Consider the following 24,283-nt stretch of genomic DNA (forward strand, 5'->3'; position numbering starts at 1 on the left):
ACCCTGCACCCTTTGCTGTCCAGTGACCACAAGAGGCAGAGGCCTTTGTAGTGGACAACGGCCAGAAGGACCCCCAGAGCGGTACCCCTGGTCCCTTTGCCTGTCTGGAGGGGAGCAAAGGGGAGCTGCCATGGGGATGGAAATGGGGTTTTTGCCCCCTTCCTGTGCTGCTGGACTGGGCCCAGAGCCTCCCCTTCCTTCCTGTAACTGGAGCCTCCAGAGCCTGCGGCCGGCCCTTCTGTTTCCAATTACTGCGCCAAGGGGAAGGTGCCAGCATCCAGGGAGCCACACATTCTTGCCGCCGCACCGCAACCCCCCCCAAACAGTTTGGGATCCTGCTGGGCAGCTGCCGAGAGGGTCCCAGAGCCCCCCCCCCCAAGTGCTAAGGACAACACCCACACATCACGGGGAAATCTGTGTCCCCTTCCCTTCCAAAAAAGAATACTAAAAAGGGCTTTCCAGCCCTGGGATCCTGGCAGGGAAGTGTCAGGGCCATTCTTGTTAAAGAGAAGGGAGAAGGAAGGAGGGTGCGCAGCCATGGCTCCTCTCTACTTCTCCTGGAGAGAAGTGACCAGAGGGGTGTCCAGTGGGGCTCTGTCCTGGGCCCAGGTCCCGTTCCCATGTAGAAGTCCCCTTAAGCCAGGTGTCCCCCATCCTAATATCTGTGCATTTTGTTTTTCCACCCTAAATGCAATACAGCCAGCCCTTCTTATACATGGATTTTTAATACACGGATTCAAGCATCCACGGTTTGAAAATGTTCAAAAAAGTATAAATTTCAAACATCAAACCTTGATCTTCCATTTTTTATAAAGGACACTATTTTGCTATGCCATTGTATTTAATGGGGCTTGAGCATCCACAGATTTTGTGATCCACGGATGGTGGATCTTGGAACCAAACCCCAGCGGATAACAAGGGCCCACTGTATCTTACATTTCTCCATGTTGAAGTTCATTTTATTAGCTTTGGCCCAGCTTTCGAGTCTATTCAGGTCGTTTTGGATTTTGATCCTGTCCTCTGGAGTATTAGCTATTCCTCCTAATTTGGTATCATCTGCAAATTTGATAAGCATGCCCTCTATTCCTTCACCCAAGTCATTGATAAAGATGTTGAATAGCAAACTGGGCCCAGGACAGAGCCCCACTGGACACCCCACTGGTCACTCCTCTCCAGGAGGAAGAGCCATTGCTGAGCACTTTCTGAGTTCGGGGTCAACCAAGTTGATAAGTATGCCCCTAATTCTGTCATCCAAGTCATTGATAAAGATGTTGAATACCGAACTTAGCCCAGGACTGAACCCCACTGGACACCCCACCGGTCACTGCCCCCAATTCTGTCATCCAAGAGGTTTAGAGGATCCACAAGTCCCCCCCCCCCATTCCTCTGTGTCCCTGTAAGTGGAAGCCATGCCACGCAAGGTGTGGGCTTTGGAAGGGGTCATCTGAAGGTGGGGGTCAGGGGCTCACTTGCCCAGGACCTCTGCCCTTTGGATCCTGTGTCTAAGCATTCCTTGCCCTGCGCTTCTTCCTTCCTCAGTCATCTACATCTGTGGGCCCCTGGAGATGCTCCACCAGGTCCTGCGCCTGGCCCAGGACGAGAGCATGACCAACGGCGACTACGTCTTCTTCTACGTGGATGTCTTTGGGGAGAGCCTCCGGGCCGAGGGGCACCGGGAGGCTGCCAAACCCTGGCAGAGCAAGGAGGCGCCAGACCCTGCGGCGGCCAGAGGAGAGGGGCTAAGGAAAGCCTTCCAGGTGAGTCCAGTGCTGGGGCCCGTGGGGAGGGTGGCAGCGGTGGCCGCACAAGATGACCCATGGAGGGAAGGCTGGTCCCATGGCATGGAGGCCTCTGAACCTTGCCTGACCTGCACTCCCTTGAAGGAAGGATTTATGGCTCAGCGAAAAGCAGCAGAAATTGCTTTTAGAAAGCTATGAGTTATAGTTGCAGGAACTCCCTGCAGCCTTTGCCACCACTGACCTGTGGCTCAAGCGGACCCTTGAAAAAAGCACTCAGACCCCTCCCCAGTCTGCCCCTTTTGGGGTCCCTCCTTGGGGCTGGGGGCAGTGGGGTCCCCAATGCCAAGGGGGTCTCTAGAGCCAGTGGCACCTTCTTTGGCTGCCCAGAGCCCCCTTGCAAGGTCTGTGTCGGTCAACAAGTGTCCCTACAGTCCTCCAGGCCATTTCTGCTGACCCTGTGGTCATTCCCTTTCCCCAAATCATTTGCCTCCAAACACCCATGGCACCCCCAAGACTGTGTGTGTTTTCTGTGCACATGCACATGCGCCATTGGCCATTTTATATTCTGGGAGAGGGCTAGCCCCCATTTTTGATAGTCTTTTTTTCAAACTGGGAAGCGACTGGACTTCCTCTTCACGTCCCTTCCTTCCCATTTAGAGCAAGACGTTGTCCAAAGGAAAAGCCTCCAGTGGCCCAGAAATACATCTGGCCCAGTGGCTCTCAACTTTCCTAATGCTGCGACCCGTTCCTCATGTTGTGGTGACCCCCAACCATGAAATTGCGGTGTCTCAGTTCCTAAGACCATTGGAAATATGTGCTTCTCGATGGTCTTAGTTGACCTCTACAGGTTGAGAACCACTGCTCTATGGGCAGATAATCCCCATGTTTTCCTATGTGGAAGTAATCCCTGTGTTTCCCTATGGGTAAATGATCCCCATGATTCTCTATCAGGGCAAGTAATCCCCATGGTTCCCTATGGGCAAACAATCCCCATGACTCTCTATGGCAGTGGTTCTCAACCTTCCTAATGCCGCGACCCTTTAATACAGTCGCTCATGTTGTGGTGACCCCCAACCATAAAATTGCGGTGCCTCGGTTCCTAAAACCATCAGAAATATGTGTTTTTCTGATGGTTTTAGGAAACCCCTGTGGAAGTTGCGGCCCACAGGTTGAGGACCACTGGTCTAGCCTCTTCCAAATAGCGGGTGGGGGTCCGTGGGCTGCTTTGACACTGAGAAAAGCAAAATCTTTATGTCCCCCCAAGATTTTGTCAAGAATGTGGGGATGTGAGAGTGCATTGCAGGAGATGTACTCTTGTGAAGAAGCAAGGAGACCCCCACTCTTTTTGCATTGACTGTCCTCAGTGGTCTATATACCCCTCATCTCTGTGAGTTGGGGCTCTTGAGGGGGGCACGGTGACCCCTTTGCCCGCACAGTTGTGGTCATGGGGGCATATTTAAGGGGAGCTGGGCAAGGAAGGGAGGTGCTGGGGGGGGTCTTTGCAGAAGCTTTGAACCTGGGGAGAGGGCAGCCAAAGAGGGCCATGGGAGGATCACACCAGATGAGAAAGAGCGGCTATTCCAGGTCCCTTAGTTTTGGTCAGGGGGGATGGATGGCCATAGGATGACCCCTCGGCCAGGGGACCCGGCCTTCCTTGCAGCCCCCTCACTGCCTTTTGCCCCCTTCGCAGACGGTCCTGGTCATCACCTACCATGAGCCCCAGAACCCCGAATACCAGGTCTTCCAGCGCCAGGTGATCCTTCGGGCCCGGAGGGACTTTCAGGTGGAGCTGAACGAATCGCTGGTAAGCCCCCTTCTCCTGGTCATCGCACCCACCCGCCTCCCAATGACACCTGATCCTCGCTCCCTAAAATACTCCACCGCTGGTGGGAGTCTCCTTCCCATAGAGAGAAAGTGGGAGCCCCCCATTCTGGGGGACATCTGGGTTGGAGGCGATGCAGGGGAAATCTGGGTTTGGGGGACCCAGGAGACTTGGTTTGGGTTTGAATCATAGAATCCTAGAGTTGGAACTTCAAAGGCCATCCAGTCCAACGCCATTTTGCCATGCAGGAACTCGCCATCACAGAAACATTAGGAGGAACTCCCTGAGAGTAAGATCTGTTTGACAGTGGAACACACTTCCTCAGAGAATTTGGTGGAGTCTTCTCCTTTGGAGGCTGTCTTTAAACAGAGGCTGGATTGCCATCTGTCAAAATAGGGATGCTTTGATTGAGAGTTCCTGCATGGCAGAAGAAGGAGATTGGACTGGATCAGGGCTCTTCTTGGGGTCTCTTCCAACTCTGTGGTTCTATGATCATCATCAGGGTGATGGAGAAGACATGGTAAAGAGGCAAAATAATAGTCCTGTTTAAATGTTTGAAGGGGTGTCATATTGACGAGGGAGCAAGCTTGTTTTCTGCTGCTCCAGAGAATAGGACACAGGGATTACTGACCGGCTGGAAGGCATAGCCAATCTTGATTCCTGGAAGGCAGGAAAACTATCAGGGATTTTAGGCCAAGCGCCAGGACTGCATTTGGGGTTATGTTTACTCTTCCCCTCTGAATGCATTTCAGCAGAAGTGTGTGGGGCGTTGTGGAAGCCTGGCAGGGGCCTGGGTGGGAAATGTGGGTGGGTGGGTTGCGTCTGTGGGAGGAAGGGCTTGTGGCATGTCCTGGGAAGCACCAGGAAGTTGCTGGTTGCATTGCGTCTCCCCAGCCTTGCACGCATTTTTCCAGTGCAAGGGCTTTGTGTGAGGAGGATTTAAGGGGGTCTCTGATTTCTTACACAGACAGGCTCCAAATGGGTGGGGGGTTTGGGGGTCCGCTGGCGCCCAGCCTTGCCATGGAGGGGGCGTTGTCACTTTGCAGCTGCTGCTATCATGACTCCAAGGCGCATCTGGTGCCCTTCCTTTGGGAGAGTGATCTCACTCTTGTGGGCCTCCCAGCTGACCCACAGATCGACCCACACGCTGCCAAAAGCTAATCATGAGCATCAAGTGACAGGGAAGGGAGCTGGGCCTTGGGTCGCAAAAGGGAGAGGGGCGCAAGCCGGAAAGACGGCTCCCAGCCGGGCCTTGGGGATCAGCAAGGCTTGCAGGGTGCCATGAGAGCCCCGCTTGAGTATTTGAAGGGGGGTCATAGGGAGGAGGGAGCAAGCTTGTTTCCTGCTCCTCCAGAGAATAGGACACTGGAGCAGTGGATGCAAACTGCAGGGAAAGAAAGCTTGCAACCATTGTTCTTTGTTCTATTCACTGGAGCAACAGAAAACAAGCTCGCTCCATTTGCAATAGGACATCCCTTCAACTACATGACCAAACCAGAACAGAGTTTATTATTATTATTGTTATTGTTATTGTTATTACAGGATGAGAGAGAAAGGGATGGCTTAAGAGTTCCCAGTGTGAAACTATACTTGAAGCATGAGGTTTTACATAGTTAAAGGAATGGATAGCTTTTGAAGAGTGGTTCCCAAACTTTGTTCCTCCAGATGTGTTGGACTTCATCTCCCAGAATCCCTTGCCTGGTTGGCCAAGGAGTCTATAGGGCTTCTGGGAGTTAAAGTCCAAAACAGCTGGAGGACCAGAGTCCTATCCACTTTGCTGTTCTGGCTTCCCTATGGAAGAAGTCCAAACCCAGGGGACTCCGAAGGTCCCTCCGTGGGTCTCTCTTCAGGAGAAGCTTTCCAGGGAAAAGAAAGGTTTCCAGGGAGAAGGGGCTTACAGAGCAAAATATGTCAAGGAAGCAAGAGGTGAGGATGAAGAAGGGACCCAACAAAACCCGAGAGAGGAGGTCGCAAGCCACCCGCTTCCAAAACAGGCGAGTTTAGGGAAGAGGGTTCAGAGGGGGATCCCAAAATGTTTGGACTGGAGAATAAAAATTCAGGACCATAGAAAGTGCTGCCAGGGATTAAGGCTGGAAGAACTGGGACTATTGGCAAATATAACTAAAATTTGATATGGAATTATTATCATCATCATCATCATCATCATCATTATTATATTTATTTATATCCCTCCTTCCTCCCAGTACATTATTATTATTACTATTATGTTTATTTATATCTTGCCTTTCTCCCAGTCCATTATTATTATGTTTATTATTATTATTACGTTTATCTAAATCCCGCCTTCTTCAAGGGACTCAAGGCAGTTTACAAATCTGAAACAGTCCCAAGTTAAAACACTATAAAACATGCAAAATACATGTTTAATTAAACCAAGGAGTTAAACCCGCTTGGCCCTGGACCTTGCAGGGATCCCCCCCATTCTTCAGGGTCCTTTGGCCCAGTGGCCTTCCAGAGGCTCAGAGGGGGGTCCCCAAGGGAGACCCCTGGGTCCTAAAGCCTTGGGGCACCCCAGAGTCCCCCCTCCACTTTGCCTGCTGCTGCTGCTGCCTTGGGGCGTGGGCAGGGCCTGGGGGTCTGGGACCTGGGGCCTGTGCTCCTCGGAGGCTGGAGAGAAATGGCCAGTGGGGAGACAGAGAGCCTTGCTTCTGTGGGAAAGGATGTTGGGAGCTGGCTAGAGATGCTATCTGGCAGCAAAGGAAGTGTATTTGTCTGTGTGTATGTGGGGGGGGGGGGGGGGCTCCAGGCCAAATAGCCTCCTTCCTCTTCGAAAGTGTGGGGCGTGGCTCTGTGTCCATCCTGGGGGTGCAGAGACCCTTAGGGTTTTTAGGGGAATGGCTGGATGTCATGAAGCTTGGCTACCAAGGTGGGGAGGGGGCTGGGAAAGGCCCCTCCAGAGACCTCTTCCCAAACCATCCTATGGGGACAGGAGTCCTCCCAGCCCCCAAAATGGCCATGTGCACCTTTCCTCTGCACCGCCTCGAGATGCCAAGGGACCCCCATCCCTTCCCTCCTCCTTGGGGACCCACTTTTGCTGGGATGGAGACCTCGTAGGGCTGTTGTAAAGATAAAAACAGGGTGTGCCCACCCCACAGCCTCCTTGAAACCCCATTTTGGGGGCAATGGGAGTGTGGTAGAGTGGAGTGGTGTCTCCCTCCTTGGAGGCCTTTAACTAGAGGCTGTCAATGGAGATGCTTTGATGGAGAGTTCCTGCATGGCAGAATGGGGTTGGGCCAGATGGCCCTTCTTGGGGTCCCTTCCAGCGCTATGATTCTATGACTCTAATATAAATCCAACAAATAAATCAATAAATAGGCTTTGTTGGTGTGGATCCTTGTAGGGACATGGGAAGAAGAAGTAAAGAAAGAGCATGGGGTAGGTACAGTGGCACTGGGATGCAGCTGGCGGTCACTCTCCTCGTACTGGTTTTGCTGGGATTGCGTGGGAGATGGCGATGCATAGTCCAGTGGGACGTGCCCCTTCCTTTCTGCCCCTTCACATGCCATTGGGAATCCAGAGCCCCATGCCCTGTAAATGTGCCACTAGAGTAGGGCTGTTGTTATTTGGTGTGGGGAGGACCAAGGGCTGCAGCCACATAGTCGGACCCTCCGGCCATTGACTCTTGAAAGCAAGGGGCCTCTGGGTCCGCTCCTAACCCCCAGCGCTTGGAATGGAGCCCCATGTGGCTGGAGGGGGATGCCCCTGTGTGGAGGCCTGAGGGGTCATGCCTTTCTCCTCTTCCCCTTCCGTCCCCCTCCTTCTCTCTCCTGCCCCCCATTTTGCCATGGCAGAAGAACCTGGTGGCCGGCTGCTTCCATGATGCAATCCTGCTGTACGCCTTAGCGCTGAACGAGACGCTGAGCGAAGGCGGCACCAAGCACAACACCAGCCGCATCCTGGAGAAGATGAAGGGGAGGAAATTCCAGGGTATGTGGGGGTCAGTGAGGGCCGTAAGGAGCTTCTGTGGGCCAGATGGATTAGATGGGACCCCCTCCTGGGCCTGGGGTCCACGCTGAGACGGTTTGGGGTGGGGAGCCTAATCTGGGGACCCCTCCATGCATCCCTCAACGACAGCGCCATGCTTCCCCTTACCCATTCCCCTCCCCACAGGTGTCACTGGAACGGTCAGCATGGACAAAAACAATGACCGCGACACTGACTTTGACCTGTGGGCCATGACGGACCTGGAGAGTGGCAAGTACCAGGTGTGTGGGGATTTCTGCTGACCTTCTACGGCTGTTTTGGTGGGGCAGAGTGCGAGAGTCTTTTGGAGGGTGCAACGTGTGTGTGATGCATGTGTGATGTGTATGTGGTGCATGTTTGTGAGTGTGCCTCAAGATATCAGGGCTCCTGAGGCAGGCTGACCCCAACGCTGACCCCTTCCCCCCCCTCCGCAGGTGGTGGGTCACTACATGGGAGCGGAGAAGCAGATGAAGTGGCTGGGACCCATCCACTGGGTGAAGGGGGTGCCACCCCTCGACAACCCCCCCTGTTTTGACATGGACGACCCCTCCTGCAATAAAAGTAGGTGTCTCTGGCGGTGGGGTGGGTGGCTGGAGGGCCGGGCTGACCTCAACCTCACTGACCCTGCAATGAGTGAACAGCCCTCCCTACAGGATACTTGGCCCATCGTGCAAATGATAGTGCGTCACCCCCCTGCCCCCCAACTGCTCCCCTAACGGGGTCTAAATTCCTTGCAGGTCCCCTCAACACCTTGGCCATCGTGGCCCTGGGGGCCGGCCTCACCTTCATCATGTTTGGTGTCTCCAGCTTCCTCATCTTCAGGTGAGAAGACCCCCCTGCCCTGCGCTGGATCCTGCTGAGGACCCCTGGAGGTGGGTCGAGGGCTGCCTGGGGGACCATGGCGGCCAAAGAGTAGCCTCTGGGCCAGTCAGCTGGCTGACTCCCCAGTGGCGGCTGGGGATGCTTGGACTCAGGTGTGTCTGTCTTGGTGGTCCAGCCCTCCCCACAAGTGGCCTGGCTGATGGAGGGCAACGGCGCCACAGTGGACATGGCTCCGGTCAAGGCTCTGCCGCCCTCCACAGGCGTGGGGCTTAGATTTTCTCCAAGGCGGGCTGAATCCAAGGGGAGAGGATGCCATTTGTGCATGAGCAGAGGGCTTGCAAAAGTACCACTCGGCCACCCCAAGGAAGAATGTGGCCACCAAGCCCTGGGAAAGTACACTCCTCAACTCAGTGGGAACTCCCTCCAGACCAGACTGGAGCAGACCAGACCACCCTCCAGCCGGCCAGTAGAAAGACACAAGTCAGAGCAAGGAGCCCCCACCTCACTCTGGACCATAAGGAGTGCCCAGTGTGACGGGGCAGAGCAGAGCATGGACATGGAGAGTGCCAGTCATCCTTTGGCCTGGTACCAAGTGGGCAGGAGGAAGGATCCCTCTTCCCCTCTCCATGACCCTGGGGGTCTCCCAGCTGACCCTGGGCACTGGGTGCCCTTTTGGAAGGGTCAGAAGAAGACCAAAGGACTGGTGGCTATTGCATACCTTATGTGGCAAGGGTGTCTTCCTCTCCCCATTGGCAAGCGCTGTGGGGTGGCACAGGGGTCTGGGGGAAGTTGGGCCATTTGGGTAAAAGGGGCATACTACATGGTTCAACCCTCCCACCTCAAAGCTGCAATGCACAGACCCGAATGCGCCGTTGAAGTGCAAAGGACCCTTCTGATGACCTATCCTTCTACATTGTGGACCCATCTGGAGAGGGGTGGCAGCCACTCTAAGACCTACTGTTTTGCACAACATACATGGCTGTGGCTTGTCACGCTAAAAGCGGTGTCAAACATATGAGGAAAATTTTGACCTGTTTTTAGTAGTCAAAGCTCCTAAGATGAGATTAGACCCCAAAAACCCAACAAGGAGGGCCGCTGCTTGCTGTCCTAAAAGGGACATCAAGGATCGGAGGCAGAGGGGAAGAGCCCAACTGCCCCGGTGGGCTTCCCTGGCGCTTGGGGGCTCGGTTGCTGACCCTTGGGCTGACCCCTGCACTCCTTGACTGCATCCCATACTCTTTTCCCTAGGAAGCTGATGCTGGAGAAGGAGCTGGCCAGCATGCTTTGGCGGATCCGCTGGGACGAGCTGCAGTTTGGGAGCTCCGACCGCTATCACAAAGGGGCAGGCAGCCGCCTGACCCTCTCGCTGGTGGGTCCCCTCGGCCCCCATTTTGAGACCCCACATCCCCTACACCCCACTTAATGCTTGGCCTGGGCCCTGACCCCCTCTTTTCCTCTCCCCCCAAACCCAGCGAGGGTCCAGCTACGGCTCCCTCATGACGGCCCACGGCAAGTACCAGATCTTCGCCAACACCGGACTCTTCAAGGTGAGCCTCTGGCTTCTCAATGCCTTCGACTCCCTCTGCCCTGGCACCTGGACGTCCATCTGTCCATCGGGTCATTCCCTCCTTTTGGGAGTTTTTAAAGAGTATTTCAGCATGTTTGAATAGGCTTTTATCTCTGTATTAATTGCTTTTCATAATCATCCATCCATCCATCCATCCATCAGTTTGGCCATCCGTCCATCCATGCATCCATTTCACCATCCATCCACCCACCCATCCGTTTGGTCTTCCTTCCTTCCTTCCTAATCAAATCAAATTTATTACGGCACACAGCCAGCATAAAACTATAAAAAGTATTCCAAGAGCTCATGTACAGAAAGCATAAATACCATATGGATACAACGTTCAACCTCTGAGAATACCTAGAGTGTAAATTATACAGTAGATGTTTACTGCAAGAAGAACCTCTGGAATTCTAAAGTATAGAGTTAACATGCATTTTTAACCTCTGACATATTGATCTCTTGAGAGATCGCTACAAGGACCTGTAATTTTAATAACCTTTTGAGTTAGAAATTGAAAGGATTTATGCAAATTCTTATACATTTACATAAGTAGCCCAAGTTATACAGTGTTTATATGATACAGGTTTAAATAGTAACAAAATATCTAATAAGCTGTTTATCACAGTTTAGTCATAAAATGGCAGCTGCAAAGAATTAGCTACTGCAAAGGTTAGGTATTCCCTGCAACATAAAGTGTCTCCTGCCTTCCAGGAATCCAGTGCGCAGCTGGGGTTATATAAGCTTCGCGCATTTCTGTATACAAAGAGCATTGAAAAAGAACATGGCTAATTGTCTCAGTTTCCTCTGAGCCACGAGGGCAATGTTGACATTGGTGCGGGATCTTTTTAAATCTACCCTCTCAGACGCAAGATGGAAGGATGTCAAATCTCGCTAGCACAAATGCCCTTCTCAACTTTGGGACATTCAAGTACTCAGCGTATCTGGCAGGCTTGCCAGGTCTTCCAGGGTCTCCAATGGGATCCAATGGGCTGACTGGCTTCTATAGGTTTGAAATCAATATCCTTAACTCGCCTTGTCATAACCTTGCGAGGATATTAATGTCAAAGAAAGCCCAATAGAGGACAGTTTCAAAGTCAGGGACTTCTTCCAGGAAGAATTGAAAGGATCTGTTAGAATTAGTGGGACTAAACCAACTGGTACAAAAAGCATTTTTAGCCACTGATTAAATTTATGGATCCATATAGGTAATACGTGCCTCGATGGACAACAAACCTACTCCTAAACGAAGAATAGCATTGGGAACACAACTTGGAACACCTAGGATCATTCGTGGAACTTTTGTGTGGACAACCTCAAAAGGGACAGAGCCTCAGAGCCGTATAGCCATTGTGCTAATAATATCTTGGCTACAAAGACCTGGGGGGCTGCTGGAATATATTGACCTCCCTTGTTATAGAAGAAGGAGCATGAAGCCTTCATGCTTCTTTGGGTGTTCATTACTGCATTCTTCTGATGTGATTTGGAGCTTCCCTTGTCGTGAAATGTGATGCCTAAATATTTATAGGAAGATACTTGGTCGATGCGGTTATTGTCTAGAGTCCATTGATACTGTGCACGACTTTCAGAAAAGACCATAACTTTGGTTTTGTTGTCGTTGGTTTTTAATGCGTCGTTTGTGCAGCGGCTTGCCAGGGTTCTCGTAAGTGACATCAGAACCACATCATCTGCGTAGGCAAGTATTGACAAGGCTGGAGAACGTGATGGTATCTCAGAGAGGCTCTTAATCATAGAGCTAACGTAAAAGGTGGAAAGGGTGGCCTTGTCTTACTCCGTTTGGTGTGGGGAGAGATCTTGTTGTATTGCCCTGACTGTCGCATCGCATTGCTGCACAAGAATTCTCATGCAGTTTACGGATTAGGGTTAATAACCGTTTGGCAATATTGGTAGTTTTGAACTTTCCCCATAGTTTATCTCTTGGGACGAGATCGGATGCAGATTTTAGACCAATAAAGGCGGTAAAAAGTGCGCCCTTAGCTGAAGCAGTGTATTTCCCAGTGAAGTGTTTAAGGACTAGCGCATGGTCAACTGCCGACTGACTGTTCTCCTCTGACCGTTTCCTCTTCTTCGAGCCAGTCTTGCAGTTTGCCCGATAGATGTAATGCATACATTTTACTTATGATGTTAAGGAGGCTGATTGGCCTGTAATTTCCAGGGTCATTTTTATCACCTTTTTTATAGACTGGCACAATATTGGCGAGACCCCAGTCCTCTGGGATGTGGGTTGTTTGGTCTATGGTGGTAAATAAGATTGTGAGTATCGGGATCCACCATTCAGTGTTGGTTTTAGACGCTTCGGAAGGAATGTTGTCACTTCTAGGAGCTTTCCCTAATGCGAGTCTGGATATCAGATTTTTAATTTCAAGCTCGGAGACTGGCGGCCATTTTGAGAGCTCTTCAGCGTCATCAGAAAAGAGCTTATAGCTGCACTGGAGTTGGCTGAACAGTTTGCTGTAACACTGTTCCCAGCATCTGGCAGAAGTGTGATAGTTAACACCTATAGAGCTCGGCCATCCTCTGGATACAGTTTTCCAGAAGGAAGTGGTATCACTGCTTTTAGCTGCTGTTATTAGATCTGTCCAGGAGTCTTTTAAAGCTGCCATTTAATTTTGTTTTGTTCCGCCTCTTATAGGGTTTTTTAGTTCTAACAATTGAGGCGGGATCGTCTGTAGATTCCTCCGTCTGTGGATTTTCCCACTTCATCTTTAGGCAGCCATAGTCGAACCAGGTCTTGGGTCTTGGAGGCGCGTTGGGTGTCCTGGGGACAGTTGCCTGGCTTAGCAGAGTCTTCATTGTTTGACTTAGCTGCTGGGAAGATTCAAAAGTAGCAGCGGAGGGTTTTGCAGTGAGCTGCGAGGAGCAAGACATCTGTCAGAGTTTGAGGCAGTCTTAACCTTACTCTCGACCTGAGCTGACCGTTTGAGGCCACGGGGTCTCAGTCCCAGGTGACCTTCCGGTGGAGCCATATGTTCTGTAAAATCTGCTTGTGTGGCACGTTCCAGGGTCAAGGTTACAGTTGGTGGTCACTCTCTGTACATCTCTATCACCCATCTGGGCATCATGGAAAGCAGATCATATGATCCCATAAAATAATCAATTGTAGAGGAGCCACAGCTGGAGACGAAGGTATATTTCCCCTTGATATCACCTTCGGTTGAGCCATTCATTACCACAAGATTCATTTTATGGGTTAATTGGGTAAGATATAGCCAGCCCAATTATATCCCCTATCTTTCGATTGTCTGGAAGGCAACGCTTGACCTGAATCAAGTTCTGGCTGTAGAAGATGGAAATGTGCCTATAAGTTTGTTTTGTTAGGGCCGATTCTTGCATTGAAGTCTCCTGCCAATATCAGAAAGGCTTGGGCTGCAAAGCTGATGCGTCTATGATATAACTTTCCAAACTGGACCGCATGTTCTTTAATGTTGGCTTCTGGTGTAAGAGGGGTATGTAGACGTTGATCATTAACAGCCATTGATCGTTAAATTTGACTAACAGGGAAGAGGCGAGGTTTGCCAGCGGTGCAATGGAAAAAGAGATGTGTTCAGTACTAGTAGAGGCCAAGGCAGATAGACCGCCGCTGGGGCGACTGCCATTCAAGGAGACTGGGAACAACCCATCCGGGGATATCTTTTCTCTCAGCCAGGTTTCTTGGAGGATACTCCACAAATGAAGGGTCACAGATGTTCCTGTTCCAGCCCATGATGTTCCAGGACAGGAGTTTTAGTCCTGTGGCACAGTGGTTAAATGCCTGTCCTGCAGCCAGTCACTCAAAACCACAAGGTTGCGAGTTCAAGACCAGCAAAAGGGCCCAAGCTCGACTCAGGCTTGCATCCTTCCGAGGAGGGAGCTAAAATGAGTCCCCAGACTGTTGGGGGCAAATTAGCTTACTTGCTAATTAGCTTACTTGCTGTTCACCGCTATGATCTTTGGAATAGCGATATATAAATAAAACAAATTATCATTACTATTATTATTATTATTATTATTATTCTTGGTTCCGATTTCGTTTGCTGTCAAAAATTCATTCTTACAGGCCGGATAGGATCCTGAATTTGGTTAACAGCTGAAGAAGCCGGTTGTATTATTTCCTTTGGTTTTATCAAGAGTTTCTAAGGTTCGGCCGACCTTTCCTTTGCCAGGACTTGTGCCGGATGGTCATTCCTCGATGGATTCAAAGGCTGGATGGATGCAGCTTGCATTTGCCGCTTTCAGGCCTCGCTTGTTTGGGAAGCCATCCGTTTGGGTTTCCCCAGAGAGTAATAAGCCACTTTCTGGATGATCTGGGAAGCTCATCTCAGACCATGAATAGAGGATTCATCTCTGCTGTTGTCACCATTGTATTCTGATCTCATTGATTTCCCTTATAGGGGACTTTCTTGTTAGGCGCACGCTTAACAAATGCTGCCTTGGTTCTTCTAATCTAATCACTATTCTTCTTGTGGGACAAGGTTAGGATCGAATCAATCAGGCCCTTTTCTTCCTCCGAGACGCGAGGAGGGCTGGGAAGATGGCTTGGCCTCGGGACGTTCCCTGAAGGAGAATCTTCTTCATTGCTTGCCATATTATAATTGCTGTTCTTTGGTTCAACAGTTTCCTGGTTCTTCTTTTCCCGGTTTCCAATGGAGCTTACAGCAAGCGCAGGGGAAGAATGAACTATTAACGGCTCTGTTGATGGCAAATCTGGATACAAAAATACCTTTTCCTGCAAATTGGGATTTACATCTGTATATTGATGTAGCAGACTTTGCTTCCCTAGATGTGATTAGGGCACGGGCACCTCGGTTATTGAAGTACAGTGGTACCCCGGGATACGAATGCGCCGCCTTACGAAATTTCCGGGTTACGAAAAAAATCCATTTAAAAAAACTGTTCCGGGTTACGAAGGTTTTTTTGGGTTACGAAAAATTTTTTGGTGCTTTTCGGCGCTATTTCACACGAAATCGCGGCTTTTCCCCATTAGCGCCTATGGGTTTTTCGGCTTGCGAAGTATTTCGGGTTACGAAAGCGGCGGCGGAACGAATTATTTTCGTAACCCGGGGTACCACTGTATAAATATATAACCTGGGATATGTCCTTAACAGAGATTTGGTCCAGGCTTATCTCTTCTCAGGCAGTTGAAAGATGGAGTTTGTATGCCAATAGGTTTTGGAAAATGAGACAATACAATTTGATGTTGTCTAAGGACAGGTTGCCATTTTTTATTTCCCCCCTGATTTGTTGACACGCTTTCCTGATCTATATGGGGGGGGGTGGGGGGGGGGGTCTGGACCTTGTGTTAAGGTCAGTGATGCGGATATCTGGAAGGAGGCTGGGGGTGGTCTTCTGGGGGGATTTGTTCCCCAGGTGAGCGGCAGAGGGTTTCGCATTTAGTCTCCTGTTTTGAGGGTGACGGTGGCCCATATTTGAAGGTGTTTGTTCTTCTACGGGGGACTCAGGGAGAGGAATTTGCTTGATTTTAAGTTCCTGACCCATCAGGGGTTTCCTGTAACTTAGAGGGCTTACAGGTTTTCCTACTTTATAAACCTTATTGGGCTTTTCATTGGATTCCCCATTTAGATTTTTCCGTTTAAGGCCCTTCTTTGAATTGTTTACGAAGTTATGCGTTAGGTTCCTTGCAGTTTTTGAAATAGGAGATGTTAGCTGGGAGAGAATGGCTTTTTCATTCCCCAGACTCACATTTCTTCCTCCCTTTACTTCCTCTCTGGATACGGCTCTTGTCTTCCAGGGAAACGTCGTGGCGATCAAACACGTCAATAAGAAGCGGATTGAGTTGACGCGGCAGGTGCTCTTCGAACTCAAACACGTACGTACCGTTGGCGGAAGGTGGGTGATGGAGGGACAAAGGTGGGGAAGGGGCTTCTGTGGGGTGGCTGGGAGCCATTCTGGGGCAGGACCCTATTCCCCCAGGCCACACCATCAGGACCTCCATCCCAGAATATGGAGCGCACTGCGTCCTCCATCCTCACACCATCCTGCCTTCGTGTGGCTGCCCAAAGGGAGGCAGGGTCTCCAACATGCTCTCCCCTTTCTGTGTTTGGCTCCAGATGCGAGACATCCAGTTCAACCACTTGACGCGCTTCATTGGCGCCTGCATCGACCCCCCCAACATCTGCATTGTGACCGAGTACTGCCCTCGCGGCAGCTTGCAGGTAAGGGGTAGCCCAAGCATTGGCACAGACCTTCCTCTACCATCAAACGCCAGGGGCCCCTCATGGTTCCAGGGCCCCGGTCCACTGGTTGGTTCTTAGGGAGCTGGGTATGTTTGGACTGGACTGGAGAAGAGAAGGTTAAGAGGTGATATGATAGAGCCCTGTTTAAATATTTGAAGGGATGTCATATTGAGGAGGGAGCAAGCTTGTTTTCTGCTGCTCCAGAGGATAAGAGGATATGCAGCAATGGATTCACATGAGAGGAAAAGAGATTCCACCAAAATGGTGGAGGGCCTGGAAACCTTGAAGCCCTATGAAGAAAGACTTAGGGAACTGGATATATTTAGGCTGGAGAAGAGAAGGTCAAGGGGTGATATGATTAGCCCTGTTTAAGTATTTGAAGGAGTGTCAATCTCGCTGTTTAAGTATTTGAAGGAGGGAGCAAGCTTGTTTTCTGCTGCTCCAGAGATTAGGACACAATGGAGCAATGGACTGAAGGTACAAGAAAAGAGATTCCACCTAAACATTAGGAGGAACTTCTTTGACAGCAAGGGCTGTTCAATAGTGAAGGGACCCCAAGAAGGGCCCTGATCCAGTCCAACCCCATTCTGCCATGCAGCAGAATCCCTATGGAAAGGTGGCCCTTGTCATCTGCAAGATGTGTCATCTGCAAATTTGATAACTATGCTCCCAATTCTGTGTGTGTGTGTATGTGTGGGGGTGTTTTTGTGGGGAAGGGGTTGTTGTTTCCCAACCGTCCAAGTGTCCTGACCGTCTCTCGCTCCCTCTCTTTGCTTCCTCCCCGGCAGGACATTCTGGAGAACGACAGCATCAACCTCGACTGGATGTTCCGCTACTCGCTCATCAACGACATTGTGAAAGTGAGGAGGGTCTCTGAGGAGGGTTTGCCATTGGGGGTCATTGACGCTAAGCCCCTTCCCTGGACCAAATGATGCCGCTACTTCTGGAATTCTTCCCCTCTGATCTTAAGTGGCTTAGTAACAGTCCTACAGTCCACATCCTCCCAAGGATGGCACCTTGGCGTAGATGACCATTAAGTGGCACCTTCATGGTCCTGCAGTCCACATCCTCATAAGGATGGCACCTTGGGCTGGATGGCTGTTAAGTGGTGCCTTAATGGTCCTACAGTCCACATCCTCCCAAGGAGAGTCCAGGACACCGATCCCCTTCTTGTCCAGGGCTCTTCTCCTGGCATCTTCTTCAGCTTCTTGCCCCTTTTGCGGTGCCTCTTCTTCGGCATCAGCTGCCCCATGTCTGTCCATCTATTTCAGGGCATGGCCTTCCTGCACAACAGCATCATCGGCTACCATGGCGGCCTCAAGTCGTCCAACTGTGTAGTGGACAGTCGCTTCGTGCTCAAGATCACAGACTACGGACTGGCCAGCTTCCGTCAGAGTGGCGAGAGCGAAGGCAGCCATGCCCTGTATGCCAGTGAGTGCTGCCCTTGGACCTGCCTTCTGACCCACAAAGCCCCACTGATTCATAGAATCATAGAACCATAGAGTTGGAAGAGACCCCCAAAAGGGCCATCCAGTCCAACCCCATCCTGCCATGCAGGAACTCTCAATTAAAACAGATAGATAGATAGATAGATAGATAGATAATGGTATGATATAGCTATAGAATATAGAGTGGAAGACGATCCCTTGGAGAGTGGTGCAGCCTCCTTCTTTGGTGGTTTTGCAAGAGAGGCTGGTCTATCCCAGAAGGGCTTGGAGTATTGAATTCCTTCTGCATGGCAGAAGAGGGTTGTATTGGATGGCCCTGGGGGGGGGGTCTCTCCCAAATATAGGATTCTGTTATTTCCTTGGAGGCTTTGGTGGAGTCTCCTTCTTTGGAGGTCTTTAAACAGAGGCTGGATGGTCATCTGTCTCAGGGATGCTTTGATGGAGAGTTCCTGCATGGCAGAATGGGGTTGCACTGGACTAGGGCCCTTCTTGGAGTCTCTTCCAACTCTAGGATTCTATGATTCTATTCACTTTGGGGCCACAGTAGAGAAGGCCCTGTTCCCACATCTCCAAGCATATCCCCCCAATTGCAGGACACAGAGAAGAGGAGAGTCTCTCCTGTATCCCCCCTAAAGCCCCATACAAAGGGTGCACTAGGGGGCCTCTCTCTGACCCTCTCCTTGCTTTCTTCACCCCCCCTCCATTCCCCTTAGAGAAGCTTTGGACGGCGCCGGAGCTCCTGCAAAGGGGCCAGTTGATCCTTTCCCCGCTGGCGATGCAGAAGGCTGACGTGTACAGCTTTGGGATAATCCTGCAGGAGATCGCACTGCGCAACGGGGCTTTCTACGTGGAGGGCATGGACCTCAGCCCCAAGGGTGAGGAGCCCCATGGGAGAGAGGGCAGCTATGAGGCGAGATGAGAAGGAGTAGGAGGATTTGGCTGACCTCTCTGGCCTGACACAGGATGGCCGAAATGGAGGACAGGCACCCAGACACCCACCCGATGTCCAGTTCCTCCCTTCCAAGGGGTTAAGTACTGCCCCTTGCAAGGACACAGGCGTCCCATGTGGCAGTTGGCCCTTGAGGGACCCAGCGGCCCTGTCCTGTGGGGCACTCTGACCTTCTGTCCCCACTGACCAAGAGGGTGGTCAGTGGCTTTGGGGGAGGGGAGATGGACTACTGACTCTCCTCGGCCCAGAAAGTGTCCACTGTGCGCCCATAAATCTCACCTTCGGGGGCCTGGGCTACCTGGATCGGGTCTTTGGCTTGTGTTTCAGGTGTGCCCTGTCCGGCCGGAGACGTGGCTAGGCCGCTGGCTGGACTTCACCCCCTGGCTGTGAGGGCTTCTCCTTCTGACGTGACCCCATTTTCTGTCTGTCTCTGTTTTCCAATCAACCACATCTCACACTCACTGCCACCCCACTGCAGGAAAGCTCATGCGCTCACCATCCTCATTGCCTCCATGACCCAGCCACTACCCCATTCCCGCCCCATAACCGGCACCACCTCCATCCCACTGGTCTGCGCATTCACGCCTGTGCACCCCCTCACCCCCCACCTCCCCACAGAGATTGTGCAGAAGGTGCGCAACGGCCAGCGGCCCCACTTCCGGCCCTCCGTCGACCTGCGCCTGCACAGCGAGGAGCTGGCCCTCCTGATGGAGCGCTGCTGGGCCCAGGAGCCCCCCCGACCGGCCGGACTTCGCCCAGATCAAGCTCTTCATCCGCCGTTTCAACAAGTGGGTACCTCTGGGCAGAACACAAGGGGCCATGAGTATCGCACAAGGAGCGCAGTGGCGGGGGGGGGCAGCCCTTAGCAGCATCCTCTGTGTCCCCCACGCTGGGGAGGCTGGGGATCTGCGTTTCCCCCAAGAGACCGGGAGGGGGCTGCGCCATCTGATATAGAATCATAGGACCATAGAGTTGGAAGAGACCCCAACTAAGGGCCCTGATCCAGTCCAACCCCATTCTGCCATGCAGGAACTCTCCATCAAAGCATCCTCATTGACAGATGGCCATCCAGCCTCTGCTTAAAGACCTCCAAGGAGGAAGACCCCACTACACTCTGAAGGAATATATTCCACTGTTGAACAGCCCTTACTTTCAGGAAGTTCCTCCTAATGTTGAGCAGCTTCCATCCATTGGGTCCTATTTTCTGGAGCAGCAGAAAACAAGCTTGCTCCCTCTTCATATGATATTCCTTCAAGTATTTAAACAGGGCTGTTATCATATCACCTCTTAAGCGTCTCTTCTCCAGGCTGAACATCCCTAACTCCCTAAGTCTCTCCTCATAGGGTTTTATAGTTTCCAAACTTAGAAGTTCCTCCTAATGTTGAGCTGGAATCTCTTTTCCTGGAGCTTGCATCCATTGCTCCTCATGTCCTATTCTCTGGAGCATCAGAAACAAGTTTGCTCTATCCTCATGTGACATCCCTTTGAATACTTAAACAGGGCTATCATATCACCTCTTAACCTTCCCTTCTCCAGGCCAAACATACTAACCTTCCTAAGTCGTTCTTCATAGGGCTTCATGGTTTCCAGACCGTTCACCATTTTGGTTGCCCTCCTCTGGACACGGTCCAGTTTCTCCACATCCTTTTTGAATTCTGGTGCCCAGAACTGGACCTATGATTATTCCAGGTGAGGCCTGAGCAAAGCAAAAGAGAGTGGCACTATTACTTCCCTTGATCTAGACACTATACTTTCTTTACTTCTTTAAACAGAGGCTGGATGGCCATCTGTTGGGGATGCTTTGATTGAGAGTTCCTGCATGGCAGGAGGTTGGACTGGATGGCCCTTCTTGGGGTCTCTTCCAATTCTATGATTCTGTGATTCTATTGATGCCTGCGTAGGATCCCCTATATTGAGGGGCCGGGGTCAAAACCTCCTCTCATCTGGGGCAGAGATGGCTAGAAGATGGAGCAAGCTTGTTTTCTGCTGCTCCAGAGAAGAAAACCCAGAACAATGGATGCAATCTACAGGAGCAGAGATTCCAGCTGAACATTAGGAGGAACTTCTTGAGAGTAAGGGCTGTTTGACAGTGGAAGGTACTCCCTTAATTGAGATGATGGAATCTCCTCCCTTAAAGGTCTTGAAACAGAGGCTGGATGGCCATCTGTTAATGGGAATGCTTTGATGGGGAGTTCCTGCATGGCAGAAGAATGGGGTTGGACTGGATCAGGGCTCTTCTTGGGGTCTCTTCCAGTTCTATGATTCTAAGAAGCAAGTTGCTCACCACATACATTGCAAGCCAGTGTGGCGCAGTGGTTTAAGCACTGGACTACAACTCTGGGGACCTGGCTTCAAATCCCCATTGGGCCACAGAAACCCATTGTGTGACCCTGAGCAAGTCACACTCTCTCAGTCTCGCAGGAAGGCCAGGTTGGCAAAAATCCTCTGGACAAATCTTGCCAAGTAAAGCCCCCTGACAGGTTTGCCTTGGGGTGGCCATATGTTGGGAATGACTCGAAAGCACATGACAACCAGATAGCTGGCGTGGGTGAGGAGTGGGTTGCAAAGTGGGCAATCCTAGGGTTATGTTTTCCTATGGCAGGGGTCTTCTTGCATGCTGAGCACAGAGCCATCACCTGCACATAGCATCTGGGTGCCCCTTGGTGGCGAAAAGGCTTCCAAAGTGCGTTGCGCAAAAACTCTTGCGCAGGAGATGCTTTTGCACGGGGAAGGGGACACCTTTGCCCCTGTTTTCCTGTGGCTGTCATGCAACACCTGTTTTACACATGGAAAGCACGGGTCTTTGCTGCCCCCTCATTGCCCCTGCTTCCTCCCCTCTTCCTCTCCGTAGGGAAGGCGCCACCAGCATCCTGGACAACCTGCTCTCACGCATGGAGCAGTATGCCAACAACCTGGAGAAACTGGTGGAGGAGCGCACCCAGGCCTACCTGGAGGAGAAGCGCAAGGCTGAGAACCTCCTCTACCAGATCCTGCCCCAGTGAGTCTCTGGAGGCATGGGGGGGGACACTGACCCAGCGAGGTGGGCATGCACCTGCTGGGGAATGTGAAGCACTCTTTGCATGGCTCCTGGCATGGGTTCAAGAGGGCTTGCAGGAGCCCCACTACCATTGTCCCTCTTTCTCTCCCCCAGCTCTGTGGCTGAGCAGCTGAAGCGCGGGGAGACGGTCCAAGCGGAGGCCTTCGACTGTGTCACCATCTACTTCAGCGACATTGTGGGGTTCACTTCCCTCTCGGCCGAGAGCACCCCCATGCAGGTAGGGCAGGGGGATCATAGCATCATAGACTTGGAAGAGACCCACAAGGGTCATCCAGTCCGACCCCATTCTGCCATGCTGGAACTCTCCATCAATGCATCCCCATTGACAGATGGCCATCCAGCCAAGGAAAGAGACTCCACCAGACTCCATTGTTGAACAGCCCTTACTGTCATGAAGTTCCTCCTAATGTTCAGCTGGAATCCCTTTTTCTGCAGCTTGTGTCCATTGTGTCCTATTCTCTGAAGCAGCAGAAAACAAGCTTGCTCCCTCCTCAATATGACATCCCTTCAAATACTTAAACAGGGCTATTATCATATCACCTCTTAACCTTCTCTTTTCCAGGCTAAACATCCCCAGCTCCCTCAGTCTTTCTTCAAAGGGCTTAATGGTTTCCAGACGTAGACGTTCCTCCTAATGTTGAGGTGGAACCTCTTTTCCTGGAGCTTGCATCCGTTGCTCCATTGTCTCCTATTCCCTGGAGCAGCAGAAAACAAGCTTGCTCCCTCAAGGGCCAGGCCTTGTTGGGATCACACCTGGGGGGGAACATGACCCCTGCCCCCAACCCATCCATGCAGCCTCCCCATACCAGGTTTGCTTTCAGGCATTTGGGGGTCTCTGGTCCTGGTCAGGTAGGCTTACCTGGCACACACCTGCCTTCCTGCACCTTCCTTCTGCTGCTCATACCTCAGGGGTCCCTCCAACCCCCCACTTACCTGAGCCACTTCCCATTCTTCCAGGTGGTAACCCTCCTCAATGACCTCTACACCTGCTTTGATGCCATCATCGACAACTTTGACGTTTACAAGGTGGGTGCCAACATAGAATCATAGAATCCTAGAGCTGGAAGAGACCCCAAGAAAGACCCTGATCCAGTCCAACCCCATTCTGCCATGCAGGAACTCCCAATCAAAGCATCCCCAATGACACAATGGCCATCCAGCCTATGGCTGCCATGGGTCTGGGGAAATGCTGCCAAAGTGGGGGGCAAAACTATGGTCCCTGGGCCTGGACCCCATACACAGGATCCATGGGACAGAACTGGTCTGAGCCAGGGCCGTCCCCACTCTGCAGGTGGAGACGATTGGGGATGCCTATATGGTGGTCTCGGGGCTGCCGGTTCGCAACGGCAAAGTGCATGCCCACGAGATCGTCCGCATGGCCCTGGCCCTCCTGGAGGCGGTCAAGACCTTCCGCATCCGGCACCGGCCCAGCGAGCAGCTCCGCCTGCGGGTCGGCATCCACTCAGGTGAGTCCTAGGCGAACGGGCAGAGGTCTCCAGGTGTGGGGTGGGGTCAACCCGGCCCCTCTTGGGTAGACCCCCCACAGGCAACGGTTAATTCTTCCCCACACAGGGCCTGTGTGTGCTGGGGTGGTGGGCCTCAAGATGCCCCGCTACTGTCTCTTTGGGGACACGGTCAACACGGCATCGCGCATGGAGTCCAATGGTGAAGGTGAGACATTTTCCAGTGTCTGTAGCTGCTCCAGCGCAGTTCTATGGTCAGTGTCTGTTGGAAGTTGGCCACAGAGTTGCCCTGGAGGACCTAGAGATTCCTAGTGAGAATACTCTACTAGGCCATTGTAGCTCCTCCGGTGCAATTCTATGGTCAGTGTCTGTTAGGCGTTGACCACAGAGTTGCCCTGGAGGACCTAGAGATTCCTAGAGAGGCGTCCATGGGGTATTTTTTGTTATTTGTGGGTTTTCCATATTCACGGGGGGGGGGGGAGTCTTGTGCCCCTAACCCAAATGAATATGGAGGGACAAGTGTATATTGCATTCAGTTTTGCCCCTTCTGACCCCTTCTCCTTCCTCTGTTGTCCAGCCTTGAAGATCCATGTCTCCTCCACCACTAAAGAGATCCTGGATGAATTTGGCTGCTTTGAGCTGGAACTGAGGGGAGATGTGGAGATGAAGGTGGGACCCCCAGCCTACCCCTATGGTCTCCTATGTTGGCCATATTGAGAGATGTGGGGTCAAAGGGGGCACAGGCTGGCTGGGAAGTGGGGTCAGTGCTCCCCGCTGTCCTTTTAACCCCCCACTGACCGCTTTCCCCCTCCCCATTATGGCAGGGCAAGGGGAAGATGCGGACGTACTGGCTGCTGAGCGAGAGGAATGCAGTGGTCATCTGAAGCAGATGCTCCTGACCCCCCACCTGAGACTCCCCCCCATTCGGGGCAGGGCAGTAGCTCTGCAGGCGCTGCCGCCAAAACTCACTTTGTCTCAAGCAATGGACCCCTGACCCCTAGCAATGACAAACTGAGAGGTTGAGAGAAAGACAGAGAGAACAAGTCACGAAAGATTGGATGGAGAAGATGCACGGCGGGGGTCCGGGGAAGGACCCCCTGAAGACTGCTCCAACAATGCTGGGCCCCCACCTGCCAAAGATGTGGACTGTGCCATCCGTGGCCCTGTGGGTGAGCTTCCGGCCACTTGCGCCCGGCTGGAGCAAGGCTGCCCCCCGCCCACCAACTTGTCAGTAGTG

General features: G+C 51.9%; 1 protein-coding gene across 1 annotated transcript; it reads left to right on the forward strand.

Annotated features, from left to right (window-relative positions):
* The first annotated feature begins 1,521 nt into the window (after positions 1-1,521).
* Positions 1,522-24,283, forward strand: NPR2 (natriuretic peptide receptor 2). Its single transcript, XM_042451604.1, is given in 22 exon segments — positions 1,522-1,757; positions 3,430-3,543; positions 7,374-7,509; positions 7,693-7,787; positions 7,980-8,106; positions 8,283-8,367; positions 9,616-9,736; positions 9,840-9,914; positions 15,684-15,761; positions 16,003-16,107; positions 16,917-16,988; positions 17,400-17,559; positions 18,290-18,451; positions 19,144-19,256; positions 19,258-19,313; positions 21,377-21,523; positions 21,677-21,800; positions 22,541-22,609; positions 22,875-23,049; positions 23,156-23,254; positions 23,624-23,715; positions 23,871-24,283. Coding segments are annotated over 22 exon segments (2,457 nt in total). The 5' UTR covers positions 1,522-1,565; the 3' UTR covers positions 23,931-24,283.

Source organism: Sceloporus undulatus, chromosome 2 (genome assembly GCF_019175285.1).
Source record: "Sceloporus undulatus isolate JIND9_A2432 ecotype Alabama chromosome 2, SceUnd_v1.1, whole genome shotgun sequence".
NCBI lineage: Eukaryota > Metazoa > Chordata > Lepidosauria > Squamata > Phrynosomatidae > Sceloporus > Sceloporus undulatus.